The following is a 25,129-nucleotide window of genomic DNA, read 5'->3' as shown; positions in this document are numbered from 1 at the left end:
GAGACTACACCCTGGGCCCAGGAGGAACCAGAACCAGTGGACCAAGGGGCTATCTCAGACCCAACCCTGCCGGTCACCGCCTCCTCATCTTCTCCTGATGAGGCAGTGGCGGGTACATCCGCATCCATCCCCCCACCCATGGACAATCGGGCCCTACAGGAACTCCCATGGCAAGTGGCCTTAAACATGAATTTCCAGGTAGAGGAGGTCATAGAAGAAGAGGACCCCATGGTGGACATTCTGACACCCCTCTAGGGTGGTGCTGCCCGTTATAAAGACCATTCAGTCGAATGCCAAAACAATCCGGCAAACTCCGACCTCCATTCCTGCCATGGCCAAAGGGTCTGAAAAAAAGTACTTTGTCCCCACTAAGGGATACTAATACCTTTTTACCCATTCCCCCCCATGCATAGTCTGAAAGATTCAAGGAACACAATTAAGTCTCTAGGTATGCATACCCTGGTGACTCAAAGAAAGCCGTTTAAGCCCCAGCCCACCCAGCAGCAATCTTTCCCCACTAGACCCAGGCAGGACTTCTCCCGCAGGAGGAGTAGATACACCAGGCTCAGACCATCGTGTCCTCCCTCTGGACAGGCCAGGGACAGTCCAAGCCCGCTCCGGGCCCTAAGCACCCATTTTGAGGACGGATTACCAGTCCATATCCCAGCGAGTTATCTCTCTTCCTGAACAGTGTATTCCACTTCTACTGTGCATGATCCCTTATTACATCGGACCAGTGGGTCCTCCGCATGGTAGAGGCAGGCTATTCTATCCACTTCTGCTCCTTCCAGCCCTCCCACACCCCCTTGCCCATTCCTCTTCAGGTATCCCTCTCACAAGCAACTCCTGATTCAGGAGGTCCAGTCCCTCCTCGCTCTAGGAGCAGTGGAGGAGGTACCTTGGGAGCTCAGAGGCAATTGTTTCTACTCACGCTACTTCCTCGTTCCCAAGGCAAAGGGGGGGGGGGGTCCTACTGCCCATTCTGGACCTAAGGGAACTCAACAAGCACATCGTCAACTCAAAGTTCTGCATGGTCTCCTTGAGCACGATCATCCCCTCCCTGAATTCAGGAGACTGGTATGCCACCCTCGATATGAAGGACACTTATTTTCACGTTTCAATCAACCTGTTTCACAGACGTTTTCTCCATTTCATAGTAGAGAAGACACATTATCAGTTCATGGTTCTCCGTTTGGCCTGTGTACCAAATGCATGGTAGTCGTGGCAGCCTTTCTTCGCCTCTTTCATGTGCACGTTTGCTCGTACCTAGACGACTGGCTCATACGAGGCCGGTCTCGTCAGCAGGTAGAATCACAGGTACAATTGGTCAGGGACACGTTCGACTGCTCAGGTGTTATTCTGAATGTCAACAAGTCTGTTCTCACCCCAAAACGAACAATAGAGTTAATTGGGGCAGTCCTGGATGCAAACCAGGCGAGAGCGTTCCTCCCAGAGGCCCATCATCTAGCCCTCACGCATGTGATCACCGGCCTTTGCAACTTTCCCACCACCATGGTGAGACAGTGCCTCAAGCTTTTGGGCCACATGGCATCCTGCACCTACGTGGTGCAGCATGCCAAGTTGCGGCTCAGGCCCCTGCAGGCGTGGCTTGTGTCCATGTATTGCCCGGGCCACGACAGTCTGGACATGATGCTGACCGTTCTGGGACATACCCTCGATTCCCTACAATGGTGGCTGGACCCCCGCATGGTAAGCGCTGGAGTACTGTTCCACCTCCCCCAGCCCACTCTGACATTGGTAACGGATGCATCAGCACTCGGCTGGGGAGCACATCTTGGAGTATGACGACTCAGGACCTATGGCAAGTAGAGGAACTGTCTCTACATATCAACATCAAAGAACTTAGGGCAATCCACCTCTCATGCCAGGCGTTCCTGTCCTGCTTGCAGGGCTACTGTGTAGCAGTGCTGACAGATAATACCATGGCCATGTTTTACATAAACAAGCAAGGTGGAGCCTGGTCATCTCCTCTCTGCCAGGAAGCTCTCCTTCTATGGGAATTTTGTTTAGCCCACTCCATCCTTCTCCAAGCCTCATACCTGCCAGATGTTCAAAACGTACTGGTGGACAGCTTGAGCAGGCAGTTCCTCACACACGAATGGTCGATTCGGCCGGACATCATCCACACCATCTTCCGCGGCTGGGGGTTTCCCCAAATTGACCTGTTCACCACACGGGCCAACAGGAAGTGCCCAACCTTTTGCTCTTTCTGGGGTCACAGCCTGGGCTCGATTGCGGATGCCTTCCTGATCCCATGGTCCGGTCAACTACTATATGCCTTTCAGCCATTTCCTCTCGTCCACAAGGTGCTTCTCAAGGTACTCGGGGACAAGATGGATGTCATCCTGGTGGCCCCAGCTTGGCCTCACCAGTGCTGGTATCCCACCCTCATGGACCTATCGATCCGGTCACCGATCCGCCTACCTCTCACTTCCAACCTTATCTCACAGAATCACGGTTGCCTCCTCCACCCGGACCTTCAGTCACTTCACCTTATGGCCTGGAGAATCCGTGGTTGAACCAAGTTGAGCTCGCCTATTCGGACCCGTGAAGCAGGTGCTCCTGGAAAGCTGCAAGCCTTCTACCAGAACCACTTAGAAAACCGCTTCCACTTTGCTTTGTATCTGGCGTGCCCAATGGCAGGTACTCACACTCCAGGCTTCAATCCTGTGCATCCTGGACTATTTGGTGCACCTGAAAGATCAGTGCCTGGCATTCGGTTCTCTTAAGGTTCACCTTGCGGCTATTTTGGCATTTCACCCAGGCTTTTCTGGGTGCTCAGGGCTTACACACCCTATGGTGGGATGTTTCCTAAAAGAACTGGAAAAAATCCATCCTCCGATGAAGCCCCTGGTCCTTGCCTGGGACCTCAATTTAGTCCTGTCTCGTCTTATGGGTCCTCCCTTTGAGTTGCTAGCTTCATGCTCGCTCCTCCACCTCTCCTGGAAGGTTGCTTTCCTAGTGGCCATCACTTCGGCATGACACATTTCTGAACTATGTATGTATCTGAATGTACTTATTTGAATCAGTGTAGTCAAACATGGCCGTGCATCTGGTGCAAATTAATCCATTTCCCTCCAAACTTTGTTAATAAATGTATATCAGAGGACTTGAATAACTGGTGTGCCGGCTATTTACAAATTAAGTGCAATGCTGTGTGTCAGATTTGAATAGTCTACTAAAAACATGAGACTTTAATGAGGATCTAGCAAGAAAAATCCTATGTCATGTAACTTTTAATGAAATAAGCCCCAAAATTTATGTCTTTTTTTTTTTTTTTTTTTTTAAAAAAGAGAGCTGCTTAGTACCAGACTTACATCATGGCCACTACTCCACAACCCAGCGGATCCTCAAACTGAATGAAACACTGATGTATGAATGTGATGAGGGATACCACACCAGAGGAGGAAACACTACTGAAGAGGCAGTCTGTGGCACATATGGATGGTCCCTTACTCCGAACTGCACTAGTATGTTGTTGTCTTTAGAATCACTTAACCTGAATCTTCCGAAGTCTGGTATTTTTTAACTCTGCAGCCTTTGGGGTTTTTTTTGTGGGAGAAAAGGTTCCAAACATTTAATGGATTTATTCTGATAGAGTTGTTTTAAATCTGTTTTACCCAGTGAGTGTTTTTCTTTTCTAGAAGTAATGTGCTCCTTGTTAAGTGAGATAGAACATGGGAATTTCTATCCCAGGAAGAAAAGCTATGAGGAAGGAGATGTGGTGCAGTTTTTGTGTCAGAAAAATTACTCTTTGAATGGATCTGATTTAATTCAGTGTTACGACTTTGGATGGTATCCAGAGCCTCCAATATGTGAAGGTAACTCTCTCTGTGTATCTCTTCCTGCCCCTACACCACCCTTACTATTACATTTAAAAATATACATTAAAATAACATTAACGTTTCAAAGTGAAGCCCTCAAAAGTTAGGAAATGTCAGAATTAAGGCTGCCTGTGCAACCTTAATTCAGCCTCCTTATGCATATGCATATGCATTGATAGCCTTTAATTACATGATCACATACTATTCCACCTTCCCCCACCAAGCTCCAGCCCCTGTATCTGCCTCCTTCCCTTTCCACCTCAGCTCCCCGTCCCAGCTCTTTATCCCTTTGTATTTGAATCAGGCTGCACACTGCCTGGGTGTCAGCAGAAGAAGCATTGAAAGCACAGAAAGAGTCTCTTCCTCCTCTTGGTTTTTGTAAGCCCTCGTGGCCTGCAGCCGCTGGGAGCAGCAATTTCAAGGAAAGTCCTGCTCAGCCCTTGCAGCCTAGGATGGAGCATGTTTAGTTACTGTGTGGGAAGTCATGTGCAGCAGAATATGTGAGGGGATGGAGCATGCTCAGTGCAGATATAATCTTTAGAAAATTTAGCTGCCTAATTCTAAACTTCTACTTACTGTGTACTAACTGCAATTTTCAGAGACTGACACATTTTCAGAGAGATGGCAAAAATTTCATCACTTACCTCAGTGTTTCCCACAGCCAAATGTAAAGTCCTTTCTCCAAAAAGTGGAGGCTCTAGAGCTTATCAATAAAAGAGTTGTAAAAATAAAATTTTATAATGGTCAAAACAACATATTTTCCCCCTAGTCTTCTTGTGGAAAACTGCTGCACCATTTAGCTGAATTGTTTAACAACAACACCACCACCACAAAAGTCAGCTTGATGCAGACACCCAAAATGGGAAACTTCACCCTTAACGGTTCAAATTTGACTGTTTTATATTGGAATTGGAAAACAGCATCTTGTAATGGAAAGTGTCAGGCAATCTTTACTATAAGAATTGTTACCGGCACTACCTGTAGTACAAGTGTGATAATTTAATGTGTCAGGGTTTGACCAATAGATAATAGTAGCAATGTGACTTTGTATGAGACTCTAAACACGTCTCATGACCGTCTCGTCATTCTGAAACCTGAAAGTATATTCTTGGTTAAATGCCATATTATCTATCAGAGGAAAATCCTTGTCCGATTGAAATCAAGGGCAAAACTCTCACTGACTCCAGTGGGATCAGGATCTTTTCCTTAGCATTTTACATTCACAACATACAATCATTTGGAGCTTAAAACTGGGACCAAATCATGTGTCCCTTGAAGGCCATGGAGTTTATCACTGATGTCAGTGAGAGCAGTTTCAGGTCCCTGATTAATTTCTTAGCTTGCTCAGTTGATTCAAGGGGATCAAATGTGGAAAACATCAACACAAAGGCAAAAAATAGATCTAATTTTGGAGTGCAAGTTACAACTGAAAAGAAATAAGTAATGGTCAGAACATGGTGCAACCGAGTTGCTTGATTTGAATGCACATTAGAAGTGTGCATGGTCTTCCATAAAGAAATTAAGTTCTCTCTCTCTCTCTCTCTGTTCCTTTTCAAAAGCAGAATAAACACGGAGCAAATTGTACATGTTTACTGCTGCTTTAACTTGAACTTTTTGTCACTGCACATGTAGGCTTATGCCAGTTATTAGTGCTGCTGTGGGAGACTCTGGGAACCTGTGGGTTGTGCCAGAGACTTGTTGCTATTGATTCATTTTTCATCCTGAAATTATGCAACCAACATGGATATGGTGGGATCTGCACACATCAGGATGCATACTGTTTTGTGCTCAGTTGTATGTAATAGTGTGGATGCCTCTCTCCATTATAGATTTGTCTCTGAATGGGGCAGATGCATGTCTGTGTATGATCCCTGTTCATTCTACGATGTTGCAGATGTTTTTATTATTTTGAATGTAACTATACTCTATTTTTCCAACAACAAGCACCTCAGGGAGGTGAACGCCTTCCAGCGTTGACACACATGCAGAAAGCATATATATGGCATTACTGGGTGTGCTACCTAGTAGCAGTGTTTGCACAAATTTACATTTCAGCCAGCTAACTTCTTTTACAACACCAACAGACTTTTGTTATGGGTTTTCATAGATTCCAAGGCCAGAAGGGACCATTGTGATCATCTAGTCTGACCCCTTGTATAACACAGGCTATAGAACTTGCCCAAAATAACTCCTAGAGCATATTCTTTAGGGGGAAAAAAAATCCGATCTTGATTTAAAAATTGACAGTGACAGAAAATCCACTGCAACCACTAGTAAATTCCAGTGGCTAATTACCCTCACTGTCAAAAATGTACATCTTATTTCCAGTCTGAATTTGTCTAGCTTCATGTTATACCTTTTTATGCTTGATTATAGAGCCCATTCTTAATTTTTTTTCACCATGTAGATACTTATACACTGTAATCAAGTCACCCCTTAACCTTCTCTTTGATAATCTAAATAGACTCAGAGAGATCAATCACTATAAGGCATGTTTTTAATCATTCTCATGGCTTTTCTCTGAACCCTCTCTAATTAATCAACTTCCTTCTTGAATTGTGGGCACTGCAACTGGACACAGTATTGCAGCAGCAGTCGCACCAGTGCCAAATATAGAGCTGTAAAATAACATCTCTACTCCTATTTGAGAGTCCCCTATTTATGCATCCCAAGATCGCATTAGCTCTTTTGGCCACCGCATCACACTGTGACTCCCAAACCTTTTCCAGAGTCACTGCTTCCCAGGATAGAGTCCTCTACCCTGTTAGTGTGACCTATATTCTTTGTTCTTAGATGTATACATTTAGATTAAGCTGTATTAAAATACATATTGTTTTGTGCCCTGTTTACCAAGTGATCCAGATCTCTCTGAAACAGTGACCAGTCCTCTTCATTATCTACCACTCCCCCAGTTTGTGTCAACTGCAAACTTTATCTGTGATGATTTTGTTTTCTTCTAGGTCACTGATAAAAATATTAAATACTGTAGGGCTAAGAACTGATTACTGTAGCATCCCACTGGAAACACACTTGCTCAGTGATGAGTCCCTGTTTACAATTACCCTTTAAGACCTATCAGTTAGCCAATCTTTAATCCATTTTGTGTGTGCCATGTTAATTTTATATCATCCTAGTTTTTAATCAAAATGTGTGGTAACAAGTCAAACACCTTACAGAAGGTTAAATGTATATTGCGTCAACACTATATTATCTTTGTCGACCAAACCTGTAATCTTGTTCCCCCCCCCACCTCAACCCCCCAAAAAATCAAGTTAGTTTGACAGGATCTGTTTTCCATTAATCCACATTGATTTGCATTAATTACATTACCCTCCTTTAATTCTTGATTAATCAAGTATTGTATCAGCTTCTCCATTTTCTCTCCTATGATCGATGTAAGGCTGACAGGTGTATAATTTTCCAGGTCTCCCCGTCTACCCTTTTTAAAAATTGGCACAACGTTAGCTTTCTTCCCGCATATAATTGTGATATGCTCTGTAATAGTGTATACTTGAAGTGTCGGGTCCTGGGTCACAGTTTACAGTTCCATCTTATCATTTTTATTAGGGCTGTCAATTAATCGCAGTTAATGCCTATGATTGAGTGAAAAGAAAATTAATGTGTTAATCGCATACCTCTGGGCGTGGAAGGAGGCATCAGCGGCAGCCCCAGCATGTGGCTCTGCCAGTGGCTGAAGGCCGGAGCCCTGCGTCCTGAGGGAGGCTGAAGCCCAGAGCCCCCAGCCTCAAGCCTATATTTGAAAATATAGAAAACCTCCACAAATATTCAAATAAATGGTATTCTATCGTTGTTTAACAGTGGGATTAAAACTGCAATTAATCGCAATTAATTTTAATTGCTTGACAGCTCTAATTTTTGTTGGTTTAAGCTCAATCTGTAACACTCCTTTTACCATAATTTTTTGTAATGATTTCTTGCACTCAGTGTTGTCTAACTTCACCTTCATAAACATTCTTGTTTTCTTATTACTAATAGATAAATGCTTTCACTGAAACTGTCAGATTGAACTTCTGAACTGGTTCACATTCACAACTGATATTTGCAGAATAGTCTAATGCAGCTGAAGGCTAAAGTACCTGTGGCTATGGGATGTTGATTTTTTTAAATCTAGGACACGGTCTGAATAAGCAGCATGTGTTTCAAGAATAAGTTCAATACTTTTTAAAATTGATTGTGAGCTTTACCTGTGGGCTCCAAATTTTAGTTTTCAGTGGAAAGAGAAAATTGCATCCAATTTTTAAATGGCATTGGAGTGAGAACTGCATTTCAATTATCAGTAAACTGGATTGTTAAGATCATTAGGTCAAGTCCAATCTCTTTTAAACTCTGTTGAACTACATGGTTGACTGAGTCTGTGGGTGTAATTAATGTCCCTTTTCTGTGGCTACAATAGAGTGACAATACCCAGTGTACCCCTAGAAAGAAGTGTGGGACTCTGTAGTCCTTTCTTCATCATGGACCTAAGCTCAGCAGGGGAGGTTTGGTGAACAGTTCAGAAAAGTGAACGTGACCACTGTGTCCATCAACTACAATGATCACTAGCAACCCCCCTCTCTTCCCCCCCCCCCCAGATCAACAAAAATCGTTTTGGGGTATATACCGCATACCATGGCTACTCTTGCAGGACAAGAAGCTGTGGACAAGCTGCACTGATGCCCTATATCTGGATTGTGGAGGAGGATTTCCTTAACCTATCTGTAAAGGCTTTTTTACTCAGGATTTGTGCAGACATTGAGAGTGTCAACCTATGAAAATAACTCCATCTCCCCAAAAATGTCTGTTATAGTGCTGGTTAAGTGTGTCAGGTCTGACTGTGGTGAGCTAGACTCTTAAGGTAAAAATCGGAACAATATGTATCACCCAGAGCTCTCCAGGTTCTGCTTCTGTTGTTTCTTCACCAAGTTTGTTTCTCTGGCATGGATGTGCATGTGTGTGTGTGAACCTTAGGAAACCAGTTTGCTTTCTTGACAGAGATGATCTGATTAAAGCCTCCACCACATGTCCAAATATGTGTTTTCTTTCTAGATAGAAGAAATAAATGCCCTCCTCCACCTCAGCCTCCCAATGCCAATATACTCACAGATTTAAGAACATATCATAATGGAGCCAAAGTACATTTGGCATGTCAGCTTAATTTTACAATGAAAGGATCAGAAGAAATCCAGTGTGAGAATGGAAAATGGACTTCACCCCCAAGTTGCATTGGTTAGTAGTTGCTTTACAACTGTTTGGAGCTGAAGTAAAACCCAGTTCAAAACATGTCTTAATCTTCATGTCTGTGTCTCAGTTTCCCCATCTTTAAAATTGGGGTGATGATATTTACTTCCTTTGTAAAGTGCTTTGATGCCAATGCATGAGAAGTGTTATGTAAGAACTAGGTATTGATCATTTTGGGACAGGATGAGGGAAGAGCCGGGATCTGAAGATGGATTTAAATCTGAATCCAAATTTTATGTCTGATCCCTACTGGTCCCAACTGCTCCACCAGATCCCTGATTTATTAGCCAGCTGCACAGTCTATAAGACCAATCTTTTTTTTTTCTTGGGCATTTGGATGTAGTGTCTCATGGGGAGGAAATAGTTTGTAAATATGAATAATTTGAGAGTGGTGTTTCCAATTTTTTTGCTGTAGTTTCAGAAGCCAAAGAAAAAATACCATGTGATCAGCCCCCACCTATTGAGAAGGGTACAGCAATAACTGAGGACAAGATGTATTACACAGGAGACACTGTTAGGTACAGTTGTGATCATGGCTACAGTATAAATGGATCAAACGAAATAACCTGTAAAATGGGCAAATGGACAGCACCTCCGAAATGTATTGGTAAGTATTCTGCTTGCAGTGTTATAAATCCTCATCCCTGGGAGGTGCTCCCATACTACAGAGATGGTTGATAGAACATTCTGGATGGATAGATTAATGGTCATTATTGTCATTAATCATAATAAATTGTATACTATATTTGCAGTTATATTTCAGTTAATTACTGGTGCTGGCACTTGTATTTAAATATTTTATAACTGTTTTCTTGTCCATGCTGCTTTAAATATTTTGAAATATTCAAACTCTGAGGCTTCATGAATTGCTTTTTTTGCTTAATGGCTTCTATATCATAGACTCATAGAAATGTAGGACTGGAAGGAACCTGAATAAGTCATCTAGTCCAGTCCCCTGTACTAAGTAGTGTCTAAACCTCCAGTGACTGAGATTGCACAACCTTCATAGGTAATTTGTTCCATTGCTTACAGTTCCTTACAGTTAGGAAGTTTGTTCCCAATTTCTAGTCTAAATATGCCTAGCTGCAATTTAAGACTATTATTACTTGGCCTGTCCTCAGTAGTTAAGGAGAACAGTTCATCGCCCTCATCTTTATAACAATGTTTTTTACGTACTTGAAGACTGTTACCAGGTGCCCCCTCAATCTTCTCTTCTCCAGACTAAACAAACCCAATATTTTCAATCTTTCCTCAGAGGTCATATTTTCTAGACCTTTAACCATTTTTGTTGCTCTTCTCTGGACATTCTCCAATTTGTTCATCTCTTTGAAGTGTGGTGCTCAGAACTGGACACAGTATTCCAGTTGAGGTCGTATCAGTGCTGAATAGAGTGGAAGAATTGTTTCCCATGTCCTGCTTACCACACTCCTGCTAATATATCCCAGAATGATGTTGCTTTATTTGAAACAGTATTGACTCATAATTATTTTATGATCCACTATAACCCCCAAATCATTTTGTATTTGTACAATTAATTATTCCTTCCTAAGCGTATACTTTGCTTTTGTCCTTATTGAATTTCATTCTATTTATTTCTGATCATTTCTCCAGTTTTCAAGTTCATTTTGAATTCTAGTCTTGCCCTCCAAAGGGTTTGCAATCCCTTCCAGATTGGTATAATCCACAAACTGTATAAGTGTATTCTCTATGCCATTATCCAAGTTATTTATGTGGGAAATAAATAGAACTGGACCTTACTCAATATGCCCTTTTAACTTGATTGTGAACCATTGATAATTACTCTAAATATGGTCTTCCAACCAGTTGTGTATTCATCTTATAGTAGGATGCACAACCATATTTCTCTAGTTTGTTTATGAGAGAGTCATGTGAGACAGTATCAAAAGCATTAGTAAAGTCAAGGTATATCACATCTACTGATTTCCTCCCATCCACTGGACTCCCCACTGGTTCAAGAGTATGCTGCCACCATGGGTTCTATTACCTTGTCCTCTGTTGTGCCCTGGGCAGCGTCACAGAGCTATCGGGCTTGTTGGCACCACAGCTTGCGCTGCTTGGGCCTTAGACTATGGAGTTGAGGTAGATTTCAGGCCCAGCACCGAAGGTCCCCCTCAACTATGGTGCATCCTTCAGCACTGTTGTCATTTTGGTGGTAGATTTCTTCAAGTTCGGTCTCACCCTTAGCCTCAGTACCAGGTACCAGGTGGGATTGTGTCTCATTCAGTACTGCCGGTGCTGATCCCCCCATTCCTCTACAGCACTGATGCAACCCCCATATTGGGTTTCAGATGACTCTGACCATTTGTTTGCCCTGTCGGGGCTGGCTCCCCTGTTGTCTACTCAAGATCCAGGTCAGGGGTTGTCCTCCCACTAGTTGTTGGACAGGCATCAGAGACTCCCCTGGGATCACCGTTAATACTGAAATCAACGCCTGTCTTGCAGTTGGGACAGGGGTTCTTGGACCTGGCCTACTGGCAGCCAATGCCTCATCTTTAGGTCCAGTGGCCTCCTTGGGATGCTCCTTGGTCCCTGAGGTCCCACTCCTCAACCCACTCCACAGCGAGGTCACTCGTCCTGATGGTGGCTCCCACTTCCAAACCACCTCAACTGCAAGCAATCACTGAGTCTATTCCCCCGGGACATCCAGGGCTATTCTGACTGGATCTTGTGATTCAAGGACAAGACCCATCATTGGCTGAACAGACCACCTCCTCAGACAACTCCACTGTGCTGGAATCATCCTCTCCCTTGATGCCCAAGGACTTTAAAACATATCAGGACCTCCTGAGGTATATGGTTGCTACCTTGAGTAGAAGGTAGCATTTCCAGGTAGAAGCAGCACTATAGACTGGGATTCTACTCCGGTATTACCTGATCCCCAAGGGATGAGACCTATCATCGAGCTCCATGAAGTCAACAAATACCTCAGATATATGAGATTCCATATGATCACCTTAGCAACTATCCTCCCTTGTTTCTTAAGTCACAATGACTGGTTTGCTGCCCTGGACCTTCAGGGTACTTATTTCTATGTAGTAATTCTTCTGATCCATAGGAGATTTATCGTAGCTGGTCAGCACTACCAGTATGGCATGCTGCCTTTTGGCCTGTCTTCTGATTCCTTGCCAAATGCATGATTATGATAACAGTGTACCTCAGTAAGAAGGGAATTCATATCTTCCCATATCTGGAGGATTGGTTACTGAGGGACAAGTCCAGAGAGGAAGTCCTCTGTCATGTCCACTTCCCCGTGCCTCCTCAGTCATCTAGGTCTCATCCTAAACAGAAGGATGTTAACACTGGTTCCAACTCAAAGAATCAAGTTCTTTGGGGCCTTGATAGACTCTGCAAGTTTGAGAGAAGTTCTGGCAATGAAGCAATTCCAGGCAATCTGCCACCTTTGTCTGGAGCTGCAGTCTCAACCCTCAGCCACCGCCCAAGCATGCCTGAGGTTGCTCGGTCATATGGCTGCATCAACACAGGTATTCCAATATGGCAGGCTGTGCCTATGTCCTTTTCAGATGTGGCTGAACTCAGACTATCATCCAAATCATCATCTCTTGGACAGACTGGTTGGACTTCCTCTGCCAATTCTGGACTCCTTACAGTGGTGGATGGCTCAGGGCAATGTGTGCCAGGATGTTCCCTTCACTCAGCCCCCTCCAACCATTACTCTTGTCACTGATGTCCCTGTAATAGGTTGGGGAGCACATTTGGGGTTGTTGAAAGTTCAAGGCTTGTGGTTGGAACAGGAAGCTTCCCTGCATGTCACTGTCCTGGAGCTTTGTGCCATCTACAATGCCTGTCAGGTCCTTCAAGATTGTATCAGGGACTCGGCAGCTCACATCCTTACCAAAAATACAACTGCAATGTATTATGTGAACAGACGGGGGAAGCACATTCCAACATGTTGTCAGGAACTGATCAGGCTCTGGTAGTTTTGCATTGAGGAAAACATTACACCTATGGCTAATCACGTACCTGGGATCCAGAATCACCTGCCAGATCATCTCAGCAGAAATTTCTTCCTGAGCCATGAATGGTGCCTGAAGTGCAGCATCCTGCAGTCCATCTTTACTGTTTGGGGAATTGTAATTCCAATCCCAACAATCGATCTGTTGGCTATGAGACACAAAAAGAAATACTGGCTGTTTTGTTCCTGAGGGGATGTCAGTCTGGGTTCCCTGACCAATGTTTTTCACATGAGCTGGGAATCGATACTTTTGTAGACTTTTCCTCCAATTCCAATCATCCCTCAGGTCATTCTCAAGCTGAAATTGGACCATGATAAGCTCATTCACATTGCTCCAGCGTGGTCAAGGTCATGTTTGTTCTGACTGCCCATTTCTCTTCCTCTTCATCCTGATCTCCTGTCTCAGCATCATGGTGGATGCTGTGTGGTTAGTTGAGGAGGAGAAATGATGTTTGGAAGCAGTTTGGCAAGTCCTTATCAATAGTAGGAAGCCCTCCACCAGAATGATCTATTTGGCTAAGTGGAAGCAGTTCTCAATATGGGCATTTAGCCCAGGGACTTTATCCAAAGCTGGCTTGTATTCAGGACCATCTTGGAGTACCTGTTACACCTTTAGTCTTCTTGTCTAGCACTTAGTTCATTAACAGTCCATCTGGCAGTGGTTTCAGAGTTTCATCTTCCCATCCATGGGAAGTTGGTGTTTTCAAACCCCATAGCAGTGGGGTTCTTGAAAGGAGTCCCTCATCTCCACCTGCCACTTAAAAAGCCAATTCCTTTGTAAGACCTTAATAGTTTTAGCAGGTCTTCTGGGGCCTCTGTTTGAGACTCAGACTATTTCTTTCTCCCGTCTGTGTCAGAAAACTGACTTGTGACACTAATGTCTTCAGGGAGAGTGGGTGAGTTTCAGGCTTTCATAGCAGAAACCTTTGGCATGCAATTTTCTAAAGTCAAAGACCATATCCTGAGTTTTTATCCAAAGTGTTTCCCAATTTCACTTGAACCAAGTATGTATTTACCAGGCCCTTGAGGAAGTGGACAGCCATGGGCTTGGCAAAGATGGCACACCCTGCCACTCCCGGATGAAATGCAGATATAGCTTCTAGGTGTACCTTGATGGAAGAAGCAGCCAGACCTTGCTGCTTGAGGTGTAACAGGTATTCTGGGATGAGAGGGATGGGGGCCTGCAATGGTTAAGTGCAGCCCTGGGAGCACCAGATAGCAAATCTCTTCACCTTTGCTACTACTACTTTGCTACTAGGTGGCCCTAGTAGAGGGCATCCTGCTACCAAGCAGAACTTCCCTGACTGGCTGTGAGCACATGAGCTCCATGGGGCTTAGCCATGAAGCTTCCAGGCTGTGAGGTTGTGTATGAGCAGAAATGGGAACACGTACAGCAGATGGTCCGACCATGATAGGAGGAAGGCATCCGCGATGGAGCCTTGGCTGTGGTTCTTGAAGGAGCAGAATGAATGGCACTTTCTGTTGCTTTGAGTGGTGAAGAGATCGATGTGGGGAGTTCCCCATCTCTGGAAGATGGTTAGGGAAAATCGGGGTCTGTACCTCCGACGTTCAGTGCAAAGGAACTGAAGGGGTCAGGCTGGTGCTGTCCTTATGGCATGGGGCAGAGCTAGGGCTGCCGGGCATGAGCTCCGCCCCTATGAGTGCTGCTAGGAAAAGTTCTTTGGCTCCAGTGTGCTGGAGGTGCACGCACCTAAGTTGAAAACATGTCTGTAACACATCTTGAAGAACAACAGTTACAGGTAGGTAACTGTTTTTTCGTCTTTCCCTCCTCACTGAGTAATGGGCCTACCCTATCCTTGCTCTTCCTCTTTGTTATTATGTATTTGTTTAAATTTTTTTTACCCTTTATGTCACTTGTTATTTTAATCTTATTTTGTACCATGACCTTTTTAATTTTGTCCCTACATGCTTGTCAGTTTTTTAATATCTATCATCCTTCGACTGCTTGCTCATATGGATTCCAGTTGGGGGTGCGTGTGCCACGTGCACAGTCGTTGGAAAGATTTTTCCCCTAATAGCACCCGTCAGGTTGGCTGTGGAGCCCCCTGGAGCGGCGCCTTGATGGTGCTCAATATGTGACCCTGCCGACCTGGTGCCTCCTCAATTCCTTCTTACTGCCAATGCATCCAATGAAGTGAGCTGTAGCTCATGAAAGCTTATGCTCAGATAAATTTGTTAGTCTCTAAGGTGCGACAAGTACTCCTTTTCTTGTTACAGGTAGGTAACCATTTTTTCTTCTTGGAGTAGATGCAGCCGAGTATTCTATTTCGGTGACTCAGAAGCAGTACTCGTAGGAGTTGGGGCTTGGACTCTATTTAAACAAGGAATGTAGGATTGTCTTCCCACAGTTTGTCAGGGACTGCATCTGAATAGTCAGGACTAGAGGTTGGAGCAGAAGTCAATGCCGAACATAGGATTGGGACTGGGCGAGGATTGCACTAGAACAGAGATCTGGGGACAGGCCAGGGTCAGAATGGTGATCAGAGTCTGTAGACAAGCCAAAATCCGTATCGTAGCTGGAGTCCAGATAGAGGCCAAAGGTCAAAGCCAGGTGTTTAGAGTCAGCAGACAGAGGCAAGGCTGGAGCAGGTCAGTAACAGGGCTGGAGCAAGATCAGGGTAGGAAGAGGACAAGACTGGAACAGGGCTCAGGTAAGGCTGGGGCAGGAACAGAAACTATCAGGAGCAAGCTGGGAGTCTAGTACATTGTGATGCTGCAAGAGGGTTCCTGGCTGGGTAGTGCTGTTGAACAGACTGATCTGCAGCTCTGGTGTGGTTGAGGAAATACTTGAGCCTGGGGGTCATCTGAGCCAGGCTCTACTCTGGGATAAGCTGCTGCTGCACACTTGAAGGCTGAGTGACTGCAGGCTCTGTGGGAACAGTAAGTTTAGTGCAGCTGAGTTGTTGCCGCATGCCAGAATGGCCACTCACCACAGATCTGTTGGAGGGGCAGCTGAGCAAGCAGCTCTGGGTTGGCTGCAGGTTTGCCTCACTGTTTGCATCTGATCTGGAAACAGCAGTAGTGGCCGAGTGATTTGTAAAAGTACGTCCAATGTAGGAATGTCACTTATGAATGCTGTCAACATTGCCTGGGTGCTCATGGAATGACCTTGCACCTTTTGAGAAGGTGTAGCTTGGGCTACATTGCATGCTGCCATCATACAAGAAGTTATCCACCTGGATATCATCTGTGAAGAGACCACTTAACACTTCATTCGGTCTGCATATGTGACAAACAATCGAAGTGAGGAGCAGAAAGGTTTGGTCCTATCTAATAAAAAACTAGACATTGCTGACATCCAGCATCTGAAGATATTGTTCCTCTGGGGTTGAATGCAGCTTAGGTTGGACCATCTGCTGTACATGTTCCCATTTCTGCTCGTAAATAACCTCCTGGCCTGGAAGCTTCATGGCTAAGCCCCATGGAGCTCATGTGCTCATAGCCGGTCAGGGAAGTTCTGCTTGGTAGCAGGATGCCCTCTATTAGGGCCACCTATCTGGCAAAGGTGAAGAGATTTGCTATCTGGTGCTCCCACGGCTGCACTTAACCATTGCAGGCTCCCATCCCTCTCATCCCAGAATACCGGTTACACCTCAAGCAGCAAGATCTGGCTGCTTCTTCCATCAAGGTACACCTAGAAGCTATATCTGCATTTCATCCAGGAGTGGCAGGGTGCACTGTCTTTGCCAACCCCATGGCTGTCCACTTCCTCAAGGGCCTAGAGTGTCTATACCCACACGTTCGGCAGCTGATCCCTACATGGGACCTCAACCTGGTTCTTTTGAAACTGATGGGATCTCCCTTTGAACCATTGGCAAATTGCTTACTCCTATATCTTTCATGGAAGGTTGCCTTTCTAATTGCGATTACTTTGGCAAGGAGGGTCTTGGAGGTCAAGGTCCTCACTTCTGACCCTCCATATACAGTCTCCTTTAAAGACAAGGTGCAGCTCAGGCCTCACTCAGTTTTCCTTCCAAAGGTCGTGTCCCAGTTTCACTCCACCCAGGACATTTTCTTGCCTGTGTTTTATCCCAAACATCATGCGAGCAACCAGGAGTAGAGCCTCCACTCTCCAGACGTTTGACAGGTGCTCACCTTTTTATATTGAATGCATGAGGCCATTCCAAAAGTCGAACCAGCTATTCATGGTGGTGGCAGACTGTATGAAAGGTCTCCCAGTCTCATTGCAGAGGATCTCATCATGGATTATCTCCTGCATCCCCACCTGCTATGAATTAGCCAACATTCCAGCCCCGGCTCTCAAGGCTCACTCCACAAGAGCACAGGCCTCATTGATGGCATTCCTGGCCCAGGTGCTGATTCAGGAGATCTTCAGGGCAGTGACGTTGTCTTCAGCGCACACTTTTGCCACTCACTACGCCATAACCCAGTAAGCTAGTGATGGTGCAGCCTTTGGCAGAACAGTGCTCCAGTCTCATACCATAGCTCCGACCCCACCACCTAGGTAGGGCTTGGGAGTCACCTACCTGGAATTGATATGAGCAAGTATTCAAAGAAGAAAAAATGGTAACTGTGGTTCTTCGAGATGTATTGCTCCAATCCATTCCAGACACGCCCGCCTTCTCCTCTGTTGGAGTAACTGGCAAGAAGGAACTGAGGAGGTGCCCGGTCAGCAGGGTCATGTATTGAGCTCCAACAAGGCACCACTCCAGGGGGCTCCACAGCCAACCCGACAGGTGCTGTTAGGGGAAAAACTTTTTGACAACTGTACATGCGGCGCGCACACGCCTAACTGGAATGGAGATGAGCAACATATCTGGAAGAACAACAGTTACAGGAAAGTGAGTAATGGTTTTTTCATAGTTTGACCTAGTTTCCACTTCTTAAATCACTCTCTCTTTAGTTTTAGGTCATTGACACTATCTTGGTTCAGTCAGGGTGGTCTCTTACCATACTTTTACCTTTCCTATGCTCTTGTGCTCTTAATAATGTCTCTCTTAAAAACCTGCCAACACTCCTTATGTGTTTTCACTTAGACTTGCTTCCCACAGCATCTTATCTACCAGTTCTCTGTTTGTAAAACATTTTTGTTTTTATTCTGCTATTTTTCCTCCTACCATTTCTTAGAATCATGAACTTTAATTGTTTCATGATAGAGTTCATATCTTTTCATCTCTTTATTTTTTCAAGCAGCCAAAAATGTGTTAAGCACCTCAGAAAACAAGTAAAGACACTTCCGTCCCAGACAAACATACAATCTAAATTTAGCATGACCCAAAAAGTGAGAGTCATAAACAAAGGGGATTTGGATGGGGGAATGGTACGGGTAGGATAAGTATGGCAATGAGACTGCATGGTGACTCAGTAAGGCATTCACATGTCTCGGTTCTTCTGTTCCTTTTTGTAACCCTTTAAAAAAAAAAAAAAGAAATAGCAGCTAAATTGTTGGAAGAAGTTGCAATTTTGTTTGTTACCCCAATTTCCATTTATTCTGTAGCTTTAATTTCCTTCTCAGAAATCTAGTTACATTGATTCTGGTACTATCATCTGAGAGAATTGTTATGTACAGATACAGATTATGGCTACGGTTCTTCTCTTAGAAAAGCTGGAAACTTGCTCCTCTCCACCTGCAATTAAAAATGGTGCTAGTTTTGGACCCATATTGACAAACTACACAACAGGTTCCTCAGTAAAATACAGATGCTATCGGTACCACACATTGGAGGGTCCTGAAACTGTTCATTGTATACAAGGAAAGTGGACAGCTCAGCCAACTTGTTTAGGTGAGTCTTGTAGAAAAACTAGATGTTGTATTCTATTATTTGTGATTGATAAGACCATGAGAAAAACAAACCCATATAGCTCTATGGGAAATGCTGCGGTCTCAGTTAAATTTCAGGTGGATAATGCCTGCCTCACACAAACAGCTACCACGATGATATCTTTCTCTGTAGACTTGCTGAGACAAGTACTTGATGGCTGAAAGAATGAATCCTTGTCTCGCCTTTTGAATTTTTGCCTTGTGGTCAGTTTTGAGGCATAGTTGTGGGGCAGTTTGCATTGTCATTTCCCAGGCTGTAGCTTTTTTTCTGGATAATCAGAGACTTTATTCTCCTGTGCTGTTTCTCAACACCTTTCATGAGAACTAAATTTTCAGGAAAAAATTAGTACATATACAGAGAGGGTAATAATGGTAGAGCAGATCCTGAGTAGTAACCAGTTTTTCTTTAAAATGTCATTATTAGAAAACTCTTACAGTAAAGCACAAACAGAGAGGGTGCTGGAACAATTTGTATAGTGGGGGCGCTGAGAGCCATTGAACCAAACTGTAAACGCTGTATATAATGGAAACCACTTCAAGTCGGGGGGTGCTGCAGCACCCCCCCCGCATCCCTAGTTCCAGCACGTATGCAAATAGAAGACCAATACAATTATATTTACTTATTTAATGTAATAAAATGTGCATATCTATCAAGTTAAAAACAACCAAAATAAAACAGACCTAAAGTAACAATTTAACTCAAAAGAAAACCAAGAAAAAGCAAACACTCCAAACAATTAAAAAATACCACCCCCTCAAATCAATTCCTCAGTCAGACATCTAAGTAAAAAAGTTAAATTTGCCAGGTGTTGGCTACACTTGTCCTGGAATGGCTGACAAAATCTAGCATCTCTAGTACTGCCATCAGTTCCAGTAGATGACTCTTTTCCTCTTAAAAAGATTTTCCCAGTTATGGTAACTAAGTAGGATTAATGCTCTTATCTCTGTTATCAGCAGAAGTGAATTATTTACCATCAGTAAACACAGCCTGAGATACCACATGCATCATTGGTACTGATTAGTCTGATTTCCAGGAATTACAGGAATTAGCCGGATTTCCCGTAAAGTTTGTGTCAAAAGGAGTTTGTCCCCTGTGATGGGGCAGTTCACATTCCCCAGCTTACCTTTAATTTTACCTATTCTAATTGTGATTTCTGGTGAGTAAAGATCTAAAGAAGTTGTAGCATTTCATATAAAGTTCAAATCAGTTTGCAGGATCATTGAGTTATAAGCCTTTTTTGGCTAACAACTTTTAAATTTGGGAATTGTTACGAAATATTTGTATAAATGTAGATGTTTGTTTTCCAGAACCATGCACTCTTAATGTGGATGAAGTTAGCAATAACAACATAGAGATGAAATGGAGACTGGAAGGAGAGTTATTTTTCCTGCATGGTGACACTATAGATTTTGTATGTAAACAGGGATACTATTTGTCATCCTCCAGCAGGCAGTCTCAGCTAACAGTACAGTGTACCCGTGGAAAACTCATATATCCAACATGCATTATGAAAGGTAAAACAAAGCTGTTTTTGCAGTCCTATAGTAACTCACCCAGTTCAGACACACTGAGATAGCTTTGCTTGAACAGTAAAGACATAGACTCTGCTATTAATAACAATAGAAGTTTAGGGTCAAATTGTCCCTTCCATAGCAAAGATGTATTTTAAAATGATATGAACACAGCAGAATAACACATTTTCCTGGGGGGTAGGGGTGCCTGCAGAAGGGGGGTGAGACTTGTCTTTCTAAACACTTGGAGCCCAAAGATTTGCTGAGAATCCCAGCTCCAGAATTTAAGTGCATACAAAGTAAGAAGTTCTTGTAGGGTGCCAGATTCTCCTCTAAGACACACTGTATGTCTTTTTGTTAAAGTTTTTGACACTATTTATTTTATGTAGATCCCAAAGAAAAATGTGGCTCCCCCCCTATTATTAAGAATGGAGATGTTACTGACCCACGACTAACAGAATATGAGAGTGATTCTTCAGTTGAATATACTTGCTTTGATCATCATTTTTTGCAAGGGTCCAATAGAGTCTATTGTTCCAAAGGACAATGGACTACCCCACCAGATTGCATAGGTATGTAAGATGTGCTTTTGTTTTAAAAAAAAATAAACAGTGACTCAATGATTCAACTTTTGTTTCAGGTTTTAATTATTAATTTCCCATATTCAAATTAAGTTCTCAATCTGAGCAATTTTGGTAGATGTGAAGCCTCTGGGCTTTGGTAGATCTGGGGAAACCTGCAGTTGTTTATCCTGTTTTCCTAAGCCTATAAGAATTGGAGTATGTATGCAACATCCAAAAGTACTATCATCTGATGTTTGTCTAATACAGTAGAAGGGAGGAAGGTGTTTGTGTCTAATTTTAATATACTAGCTATAGCCAAATAATGCAGTCTCATACATTAATATTAACCTGTATATTAAGTTATAAAGGAGATTAACTATGCATCTTTTTTGTGTTTAAGAACCATGCACTTTATCGAAGGATGTAATGGACAAAAATAACTTAATACTGAGATGGAGTTTTGATGACAAATCTTATTTTTTCCATGGGGACTACATTGAATTTCTATGTAAAGAGAATCATTATGGAGCACCATCAACCTCAGAGTTTGATTTTAGAGTAGAGTGTAGCAGAGGACAGCTGACATATCCAAGATGTGTTGAAAGAGGAAGGTAAGGCTGAGGCAGTATTTAATCTGAAATTTGTACATGCATATGTATAATATTTTAATTTCCATTTATGGGCTACCATTTCCAAGATGATTAACCAGCACTAATATTGATATAGTTACATGTGGCTAATATATTTATGTGCATTTCACATATGGCTTCTATGAGTCACATAGTTTTGTGGTTGGTCCTTTTTTGGGGGTTGGAGAGGGAGCAATAGAAGTAGTTGTTATAGAATCTCTGAAAAGAATTAAATATCTTCCTGTGTGACGTGAGTTGAAACTGTTTGGCCTAGCGGTTAGAACCAAAGGCCTAGGAACCAGAAAGATGTTGACTGTAGTTTTCTGATGGCTGAATCAAAAGTATTAAATGGCAGGAGTTCATATACTAAGAGTTGCAACCTCTAGATGGGTGGCACCAGTCTGGCTCGAAAGTTGTGGTGAAACTGTAAAATCACAGTTGCCATTGGACACAGGGAGCAAACAAAGGAGAAGTTCTTTGAGTGATTGCTCCTGTGCATTCCACACTAGGTGTGCGTGCTTGCCACGTGCACCAATGCAGGAAGTTTTTCCCCTAGCAGTACCCATAGGGGAGCACCCCTAGCGACCCCTGGAGTGGCGCCTCTATGGCACGGTGTAAGGGGTGCTGCGTGCTCCCCCCACCCTCAGTTGCTTCTTGCCAGCATTGAAGGTGCATTGGAACTGCTCTGCTCCAGCTTGGCTGCAGCTTTCCTCTTGAACTCTTGTTTGTTCAGTTAGTAGTACCTGTAGTTAAAGTAGTGTTTAGATTAGTGTTAGTTTAGTGCACCCAGATCAGGGCATGCCCCATGCCCTGGGCTTTAAGTCATGCAACACTTGCAGGCGGCCGATGCCAGTGAGTTATCCGCACGCAGACTGTTTACACTGTCTGGGGGAAACCCATCTCAGCGATTGCGGCAAGATTTGCAGATCCTTCAAGCCTCAGACCAAGAAAGAAAGGGACATTCGGCTCCAAGCCATTCTGATGGAGTCGGTGTTGACCCCTACTCCGGTGCGCCGTTCCGAGTTGGCACCGAGTACTGCGGTGTCGGTATGTGGCAATCCTTCGGTGCCTTCTACCAGTCGGCACCGCTCCTTGTCCATGGAGCAAAAAGGCTAAGATGAGGTCTTCTCCTCCGAGACACCGGAGCAAGACCGGGGGAGAGATTAGACCCAAGTTGGGCAGTTCTCAATCCCCATCAGCCTCCAGGCCTCCGACTCAGATTAAGTGGAGCAGCCCGGCCCACTTGGCACTGACCTCCCCGGATGTCCAGGTGCCCTCCACGCCGGAGGCCCTGCAAGCGGCCTGGGACGTTATGTCTCTGCCAGTAGCAGGGGCACTGCCACCATTGGCTTCCCGGTCCAGAGGCAAGTCGCTGCTTGGATCTCCGCAGTCACCGCCTGGTCGGTACTGTTTGCTGTCTAGGGAATGTTCCTGATGCCTTTGGCAGCTCAGCGACCACCCCGTGTGCAGTCCGCGCCGGTCCCCATTCAACCCACCAGGTTGTCTAGCTGGGTTCCAACTGGCAGGAGTTCAAGGCACTGCTCCGACTCGAGGGAACGTAGAGGTCCTTGTCTCCAAGAGGCTACCGTAGCCCATTGCACTACAGGTATCGATGCTGTTCCCGTTCTTTGTCTCACTCTAGGACCCCACTGCAGCACCACTCCTGTCGTCCCAGGCGTCGATCACCGGCATCTCACCTTCGCAGATCCTCCCGTCGGAGCCAATAGCGGAGCAGCTGCTACTGGCGGTACTCCTGCTCCTCCACACCAGGATCATGGTCTCATGATCGCACCATTCCTGATGCCACCGCTCCTCCCAGTCCTGGGACAGTGGCAGGTCGTACGCCAGCCTGGTCTCCCTTCGTAGTAGTCAGTCAATGGGACAGGCTAGTCAGGCTGAACAGCCTGCTCCGCTGGTGCCACAGCAGGTGCTGTGGCACCGGGCTCCTTGGCTGGCACCATGGTACCAATGGGCCCCGTGGCCTACGGTGCAGCCCACATTGGTGGCTCGCTTGGTGGCCGGAGCCTTAGAGAGACCATCGGTCTCCCTCTCTCAGCCTCCCAGAAAGGAATTGGTGGGGCTTTCATCTCAGGTTCTGTGCCCGGAGGGCGACCAAGTGGTAGGACCTCCGGTATTGGTGGGTATGCAGAGTACCGCACCCCCATCCTCATCCTCCCCTGATGAGGCAATTACGCCCCCTCCTCCACCTGTTCTGCAGGAGGACAATAAGGCCCACCAGGAACTGTTGAAAAAGGTGGCTTCGAGCCTCAACCTTCAAGCCGAGGAGGTGGAGGAACCCTCGGACTCCCTCTTCAACGTCCTCTCAGCCTCGGTACTGGGCAGGGTGGCCCTCCACTCCACGAAGGGGTGGCAAAAATTTCAATCGCCTTGTGGCAAACCCTAGCTTCCTTGCCCCCATCTCTAAGAGGGCGGAACGCAAGTACTTTGTGCCTGCCAAGGGGCATGAATGTACACCCACAATGACCCCAGCTCCCTGGTGGTAGAGTCTGTCAACCACAGGGAGAGACAGAGCCAACCAGCCGCTACTCCGAAAAATAAAGACTCAAGGAGGCTGTACTCATCCGGGAGAAAGGTTTATTCATTCTTGAGTTTCCAGTTAAGGGTGGCAAACCATCAGGCCCTCCTGGGGCAGTATGAGTTCAATTTGTGGGGCTCTCTGCCCAAATTCGAGGACTCCCTCCAGGAACGTGACAAGAAAGAGTTCAAGGCTCTGGTGGAGGAGGGTACAGCGGCTGCCAGGGTGACTCTGCAGGCAGCGTCGGATGCCACAGATACGCCTGCAAGGTCTGTGGCCTCCGTGGTGTCCATGAGGAGGGTATTGTGGCTCCTGCTGTTGGGGGTGTCCAGCGAGGCAAAGAACTCCTTGCAGGACCTTCCATTTGACGGCAAGTCCCTGTTTGCAGAACAGACGGACGTGAAATTGCATGGCCTAAAAGATTCCCACACAACGCTTAGCACACTTGGCCTCTATGTCCCGGCTCTGGCCAGGACCAAGTTTAAGCCTCAGCAGGCTCCCACCCAGGCCACCCATTCTAAATATGATCCCCCTTATAAAAAGTCATGGGACTATAAGAAACGCCCGCAGAGGCAGTCCCAGTCTGCCCCCTAGCCTGGGCCTTCTAAGGGCAAACAGGCGGGGAAATGTCAGTTTTGACGGGATGCCCGGGGGCGACTTTACCAGTTCATATCAGGGATCCACCCTCAATAAAGCTTTCCTTCTCCAACTGGTTGTGTGCTTTTCTCCCTGAGTGGTCGCGGCTGACCTTGGACCGTTGGGTCCTCAAAACTGTCTCCCGGGGCTACACCCTCCAGTTTACCTATACCCCACCCAACCATCCTCCATCCCCATCACTCCTGGGGGACCCCTCTCATAAGGCCCTGCTTGAGCCTAGGAGCGGTGGAAGTGGTGCCAGCAGAGTTCAGATGCAAGGGGTACTACTCCCACTATTTCCTTATCCCAAAGGCGGGCTCGGGCTCAGGCTCAGGCCCATCCTGGACCCGCGAGGCCTGCACAACTACATGGT

General features: G+C 45.1%; 1 protein-coding gene across 1 annotated transcript in view; it reads left to right on the top strand.

The window, feature by feature from the left end:
- Positions 1-21,602, top strand: part of F13B (coagulation factor XIII B chain) — a 36,548-nt gene extending 14,946 nt beyond the window's left edge. Inside the window, exons 4-11 of the mRNA XM_027826111.3 lie at positions 3,315-3,491; positions 3,666-3,842; positions 8,892-9,071; positions 9,499-9,690; positions 18,660-18,842; positions 20,189-20,395; positions 20,782-20,964; positions 21,356-21,602. Of these exons, the coding sequence (XP_027681912.1) occupies positions 3,315-3,491; positions 3,666-3,842; positions 8,892-9,071; positions 9,499-9,690; positions 18,660-18,842; positions 20,189-20,395; positions 20,782-20,964; positions 21,356-21,570 (1,514 nt within the window). The 3' untranslated portion in view covers positions 21,571-21,602. The remainder of the gene's footprint in view (positions 1-3,314; positions 3,492-3,665; positions 3,843-8,891; positions 9,072-9,498; positions 9,691-18,659; positions 18,843-20,188; positions 20,396-20,781; positions 20,965-21,355) is intronic.
- The last annotated feature ends 3,527 nt before the right edge of the window (positions 21,603-25,129 follow it).

This window comes from Chelonia mydas, chromosome 8 (genome assembly GCF_015237465.2).
Source record: "Chelonia mydas isolate rCheMyd1 chromosome 8, rCheMyd1.pri.v2, whole genome shotgun sequence".
NCBI classification, from domain to species: domain Eukaryota; kingdom Metazoa; phylum Chordata; order Testudines; family Cheloniidae; genus Chelonia; species Chelonia mydas.
This window is presented reverse-complemented; position numbering and strand designations above follow the sequence as displayed.